General features: G+C 33.8%; 1 protein-coding gene across 1 annotated transcript; it reads left to right on the top strand.

Moving 5' to 3' along the window:
* Nucleotides 1–2824: 2824 nt before the first annotated feature.
* LOC124290569 lies at nucleotides 2825–4447 on the top strand. Its single transcript, XM_046727316.1, has 4 exons — nucleotides 2825–3104; nucleotides 3555–3685; nucleotides 4001–4034; nucleotides 4404–4447. Exons 1-4 carry the CDS (start codon nucleotides 2873–2875, stop codon nucleotides 4445–4447), a joined length of 441 nt encoding a protein of 146 aa, XP_046583272.1. The 5' UTR covers nucleotides 2825–2872.
* The last annotated feature ends 2539 nt before the right edge of the window (nucleotides 4448–6986 follow it).

Here is a 6986-nt window from a genome sequence, read left to right as displayed (position 1 = left end):
TTAAAAGGATTTTTTTGTTCAAAAAAACATATTTAGATGTTTACTAGTCAGTAAATGTGGTATATCATTAGTCTTGTCATTTTGAAATTTACACTTAACCACATTTTGGAGTCAAAATTGACAGATTTGCTCCGTCTGGAGGTGACAGTCCTAATATCAATGTTCACAAATAATGTAAATATAAATGCAAATAGACAAATTAATTCATATTATGCCAATAAGGATTGATCAAGCATACTCACACTGCACTTAATTTTTTTTTAACTTAAAAAAGTTTTTTTCTACAAATTGTCACATGCTTGTCCTGTGATTCTGTGTCCTGACTGTTACCAGTGTATGAAATTCCTGCAATAATATCTCCCTGGAGCTGGATTGTAATACTACTTCCTGTGTCTGTTTGAGCTAGCCCCTGTGGATGTGACAGCAGATGAAATAAAGAGATTCAATACATTTTGAAGAAAACTGACACCGTCAAATAAGTATAAATGTTACGAATATGTATCTCTTTTTTTTTTAAATTTCAATGGATATGGTGCCCAGAAATGGAAGAGGTGGAAGGCATGTCCTCTGAAATCTTTTAGGGATCATTCATTTTTTTATTTAAGATTTACTTACAAATTGTCTTGACCATTACTGTCCAAACCGTTACCATTCTGCAAAGTAACGGTTTGGACAGTCCTTGTAACGGTCAGGACAAAATGATTTGCATTTCAAAAAGTTATTCATTAATATTTGAAGTATAACAAATTTATAATTTCTTTAAGAGTTAAGATAGTTTAAGCATGGACTTGTACTATTCAAAGGAGTTTTGATGTAGTAGCATAAAAAACACAGTCTCTAGTAACGGTTTGGACAAATAATAGTAACGGTCGGGACAGTTCTTTAATAAATTTCAATTTTGAAGCATATGTTCTATGGTGTGATAATAAATTTCTATTTACTTGTCTATCTGCTTTTGATAATAAAAACCAAAACGAATTTATCACGTTAATTTCTATTTTCTATAAGATGTATAGTCTTTATGAATTAAAGGTAACGGTTAGGACAAAATGTAGTAACGGTAAACAACTCAATTGTATTTCAACCTTTAAAGATTATTTTGGTGTAGTCTGTTTTGACTTTGTGAGATATGTAAGACTACCATTTACTTAGAATATTGATAAGTGCTAATATGTTGGCCTTTGTATTTGATAAATATGTGTTACCATCTCACTATCAACAAAAACTAAAGGTATCCAAGTGAATGAAAGAAGTATATTTCGTGGAGACTAATATTGCACCATAATATCAACAGCAAAATGATAGCTATGCAGTGGCCTGTGTAGCATGACCATGTGTACAGTATCATAGTTGTTGCAGTACCTTTCAGAATTTAATCTTTTGCAACATTTTAGAGGGATAACATTTGTTTGTTACACTGATGTCCTGACCGTTACCAATAATGTCACAACCGTTACTATTCATTCAATTTTCGTTCCCCAATTGCACTCTTCTTTAGATTATAAGTGATTTTCAGTCTAGACAGGTATGTTTTTCTATTCTTTAGAAGCTACAGTTTGTTTTTATTCAAAAGCCTAAATTCATTGACAAGTTTTATATTGATATAACAAATGTCCAAACCGTTACCACAGCATGGAAGAAAACATGTCATATTAGTTACGAGTTACAATTTCTATTACACATTTCACTGTCTGTCCAAAATAGGGTTAGCAGTTCAAGTAAATGATGTCATATTTTTCCTTTCATGTTAACTGTTTCTATGTGGAATTAAACTGTTTAAGGCTTATGTCCAGCCCGTTACCATTCCTGTCCAAACCATTACCACTATTGTCCTAACCGTTACTGTGTTAATTGACTGCTCTAATTAATTCATGATAATACATGAAACACTCCTCTTTATGCTGGTGTCATTAAAAGATGTTCTGGGCTTAGTAGCTGATGTTTATTTTAGACAATTTTACCTGTTGAAAGCTATATACATAATAATGTTTTAGAAAAATGCTATCATTTTGTAGTAAATAAATGAAAGATACAAAATAACACTTTCAAGATTCATGATGATAGTTTTTATCTTCAAGTTTGATTAAGTCTGTGTAAAAGCTGTGTCTGCCATCTTTAAAAGATTTTTATGAATTATATTTCAAAATCCATATTCTGACTAAGAAGTGGTAACGGTCAGGACAGTCCCCCACCCTTGTAATTACTTATGTATCAATTAAATGGTCAATTAGTACATTTCAGTCTGCATGTTGGTATTTTTGAATAATTAAGTGTTTGAGGTTTTATTTAAATAAAAATTAAATCAATTTTGAGGAGTTTGATTTTACTGTAATAAAGAATTGAAAATCCTACCAATTTTGAAAATGACCCTGATAATGATATTGTCAGGTGTTTATCAGTGTCTTGAAATAGAGAACATATTTAGACTTTGCGGTTTCCTTGTGTCATCTTGTGTTTAATGACCAGACAATTTTGTGTGATTATTGTAAGTATTCCTTTTATATATATTAAAGTTCTGATAATGACATGTTAAGTTTCACACCTAAAATACACATAGTCATCATGTCGTAAATAGTCTGTTAGTCAGGAAAGGTTAGTGTGAATTTTCCTTATGGACTACCACTTTTACCATGTCTTTTGAGACCACTCAACGGCAGATATTTTTTGATAATTTGTGAAAATAAAAACATTGTTTTAATCACCAAATATTCACTTGATAAAGGAATAAGAGTATTTTCCGAAATGTTGTTCCTCAAATAGTTGACATCCATACATTCTTGCCCTCAGTCTAATGTGCTTTAAATAATGTCATTTTCAGAAACAGTCATCTCTTTTAGCTGATCTTCATGAAGTTCCAGAAATCAGTGAGGTTATGAATTCCTCCTGTGATGCTGAGCTTGACAATGATACAGGCTACTCTAGCCATGACAGTAGTTGTCTTCAAGAGGATGGTTCTGACAAATCCTGGAGACAGAATCCTCAAGGTGTCTCAAAGGATGTGAGCTGTGAGGACTCTCCATCTGAGCCTATCATAGATTGGAGCTACAATGAAGATGACAGCATGCAAGGATTGGATGAAGTGGAGGACCTTCTCTATCACTTTGGTATGACATTTGACAAATTCAGTGCTCTACAATTGTTTTGTGTTTTTTTCTTCTAGGGCTCCCCATGGGAAGATATTCATTCTCTCCCAGAGGAACTGACACCTTCTAATTGCTTAATGTCACACAGGTTCTCATAATAATAAAATTGTTTTCATTATTTTATGATATTAATTTCTTTAGAAATTACTCAAGAAAGTCAGGCGTCCTTACTCAGCATAACATGAAAAGTCCTAGTTTTTCTGGGCGTCGAAATTAATATAGTATTGAAGCAAACCTTGAGGACTCAAGGATGCCCTTGTATATTTTTAACACTGGAATATCAAGGATAGATGTGTTTGAAGAAGTGTGCAAATATGTCATTTGTCTTAACTTTCTCTCATAGAAAACCGACAATATCATTGTAGGAGTTTTCCATTTGATGAATCTGATAGTGTGTCTTTATGTTTTCAGAAAAGTTTTTCAGAGAAAAGCTGGAGCATCATGTCAAGGACTTTACAACATCTATGCAAATTATGTTTTCTGAGCAACAGATCCATGTACGACAAATTGTTAATTCAACATTTCATGGTCATGGGTACCAGGTACATTCTTTCACATATTCATTATTAATGTTTATTAGATATTGTTATTTTTAATGATAACGAAATGTATGCAAGCGTGAATACTGATTTATCTCTGGGAAGGGCAAATTGTCAAACCTAGACATTCATTTAAGAAAGTAGAGTTTGGGATAGATAGCTTCCATTCTGGTTGATGTTTCAGTTAAAAATATCAGAAACTCTTCATTTTCATTTACAAATTTGAAAAATATTGATGATTTATGATATCTTTATCTAAAGAGAAACTGAAGAATCTGAAAGGACTTGTGGCCTTACACATGTGTATTTCTTCTATAGGATGGAGATTTACTGACAGAATTGGAGGAGCAAGGTTAGTCAGTACATTCAGTGTAAATTATGTTGTGTAAACAGATAAGCACTGTTAATGATCCCTTATTGCAAACCAGTTCGAAAAATTCCCTAATTATGCCTTTGCTTTCTTGGATTTTGTATGGCCATTGACACATACTTTATCAAAAACAAGCCTCCTGTAGAAACAAGTTCAACACTGATCTACTGAAAACTAGAATCAGAAGACCTGAACTTTTCGCAAAGTTTCAATTCTGTATTGTTATGTTATGTCCTAAGTCTTAGTTGTGTACAACCTTCTCTTTGAGAAATTATGCCATTTTGTTTTGGAAACATACACAGCTGTAGTTTTACTTCCTATAAATCTTCTCCCACTTTTACTATGCTGCAGATGTGACCTTGAAATCGACCACAGATGTATTGGATGTGCAGTAAGTTTGACAGGGCAGGGTGTTCCTACACCTAGGATTCAAGTTACAACTGAATTTACTCTTTTAGGGGTGATAATCAAATCCACTAGGCATTTCATACTTAAATATCACATTACATAGCTTCAAACCAAAGAGACAATTTGAGAATGTCAAAGAGAGCATGTAGCTTTTGTTGAACTTCATCATTTCATAGACATATCCTGGAAAAGATATGTGGTTGTGTTATCCCCAACTTTCAGTTATTGTTTTCTATTCCTTGTGCTAAGATGTTCACAGTCTTGGCTGTTATTAGGGACCGTTCATAATTTATATGGGGGTGATGATGTGTGTGGGGGTGGTGTCACCCATGTGTGTTCTGGGGAGGTTCTGGGGTAGGGGTCATCAATTTTGTACTCGTTTCTAGGGGGTCAGCAAATTTGTTCATAATAATATTTAAAATTATGCTTAAAAATATTGGAGGGGGTCATTGATTTTGTGACATGCAGGGGGTGTCACTTACTTTGTACATAAATTGGGGGTTTAATTCATTTGTACATGCTTCTCCATTCATCTCTTCCTCCCCGGCCATAAATTATGAACGGCCCCTTACTTTCATGTCTTAAAAACATAACATTTTGGAGAACTATTGACATCATAACTTATAAATAAAAGTAGGAATTAAAGGCATCAGTTGTTCACTTGTCTTACAGTAATGAGGGTAGGGAGTTCCAATTCAACAATGATGTTAGAACTCAGCTCCTGATTGAACTCCTTTCACTGTCTTGTGATTTGTCATCACTACTACATCAAGACAAGTTCAGCACTTAATTCCACAGGTAGATCAAACATATCGGTGAGTATTGGTTCATATAGGGTCTGCTAGAAATATTGATAACAGAAATATTGTGAATTGGCAAATATCATTAACTATTATCAATATTCTAATTATGTCACAAAAACTATTGTGATGAACTAAAGTTTTGAATTTCCAATTATGTCTTTCTTCATTGGCTGCTTCTCAATTTTGATTGGATCCCTGTTTTTATTAGTAATCCATGCAATAATGTGTCGCCACTCACTAGTGATATATGGGGCAGTGGGGTAGCCCAGTGGTTAAAGAGTTTTCTTGTCACACGGAAGACTTGGGTTCAATTCACGACATGGGTACAATGTGTGAAGCCCATTTCTGGTGTCCCTGCCATGATATTATTGGAATATTGCTAAAAGCAGTGTAAAACTTCACTCACTCACTAGTGATGTATGAATTATGTTTTTCAGGGTTTTTTTCATTTTCCACAGAGTTACTCTTGCAATATTTATCAATAATTGATTGATATGTATTTAACGTTATCAATCTCTATGATCTATATGGTATATTTGAGGATCTGGCAATGTGTCATTAATATACAGATTGAATAAACAAACAATAACTGTAAACAAATGCAATTTCAAAATTTGATTATGCAATGTGTAATTGAGATGACTTTGAAGATAGAAGTGCTGTATCTTACATTTTAAGAAATATACCAGCTCTTACTACTGTCTGAGAGAGTATGTAAGTCCTCATTATCATTGTTTACACAATAGACTTTTTTCAGTGTTGTTTTAAGTAGATCTAATAACTATAGAAACATTTGTAGAAAATGCTCTTCACTATGATGATACTTTCAGGCTGGCATCCTAATTATGTTCAATGCTCATGATGTTGATGACTATATTGTCTGGTCCAGATTTTAATATTTGCATACCTCCATCATGTAGCTGATATATTGTTGCGTGCAGTGTTAACGTCGAAGGTTTACTGGTCAATAAATTTGTAAAGCGTGGTGTGTGTGTGTGTGTTTGTATTATATGAAGCAAACGTATAATCTTCAGTTCATTTCTGTCAGAGACATCACCCATCCAGTACTGCCTGTCTGTACGTGTGTTTCAACAAGACGATCTTGTAACAGAAGGAAGCAAAACTGTATCAGATGAGCATCAAATCAGCTTACCTTGCTATGTACATCTTGAACATTATTGTTATTGTGTAAAATAGATCTAAGACGTACGGGCACTTATGTAGGCAGACGCTATCACCCGTATGCCCTTCTGAAACTGGGGATCGCGTTTCTATACTCGTGCCAATAATGGTTGTCACCCCCTTCAATTTTAATTGGAGGGGGTTGGGGTGGGAGGGGGTGACACCCATTATTGGCATGAGTATATTAACTGCGTCCTAAATAGTATTCACTTGAAAATGCGATGTACCCAAATATAAAAACCTTATCAAGATGTTAACTTTCTCAAAACAGTCCCCTAAAACTGCAAACGTAAGGTCCAAAACTTAACTAAATACATCACCATCGAATAACCATTCCGTGTTTGATTCATGTTTAGCTACATAACTGTATACTTTCATTTGCCTGGCAGTTAACCTTTATGTATAATTATTTATTAAATATGTTTTCATCATGACAAACAGCAACAAAACAAAAGAGGAATGAAATGTAATTTATTACATGTAATTACGGCCGGAATGTTGGATACATTTTGATATGACTTGTTTGGTGGTTTTTGGTAGT

This window comes from Haliotis rubra, unplaced genomic scaffold, assembly GCF_003918875.1.
Source record: "Haliotis rubra isolate DU_JTF1 unplaced genomic scaffold, ASM391887v1 Scf47, whole genome shotgun sequence".
NCBI classification, from domain to species: Eukaryota; Metazoa; Mollusca; class Gastropoda; order Lepetellida; family Haliotidae; genus Haliotis; species Haliotis rubra.
The sequence above is the reverse complement of the archived record's forward strand: the minus strand, read 5'-3'. Positions and strand labels throughout refer to the sequence as shown.

Bases quoted from the DNA above. Each gene is read 5' to 3' on its own strand.
- LOC124290569 (XM_046727316.1), top strand. From the start codon at position 2,873: ATGAATTCCTCCTGTGATGCTGAGCTTGACAATGATACAGGCTACTCT. The intron at 3,105-3,554 runs GTATGACATTTG...TTATGTTTTCAG, and splicing joins GGACCTTCTCTATCACTTTG to AAAAGTTTTTCAGAGAAAAG. The intron at 4,035-4,403 runs GTTAGTCAGTAC...ACTATGCTGCAG, and splicing joins GACAGAATTGGAGGAGCAAG to ATGTGACCTTGAAATCGACC.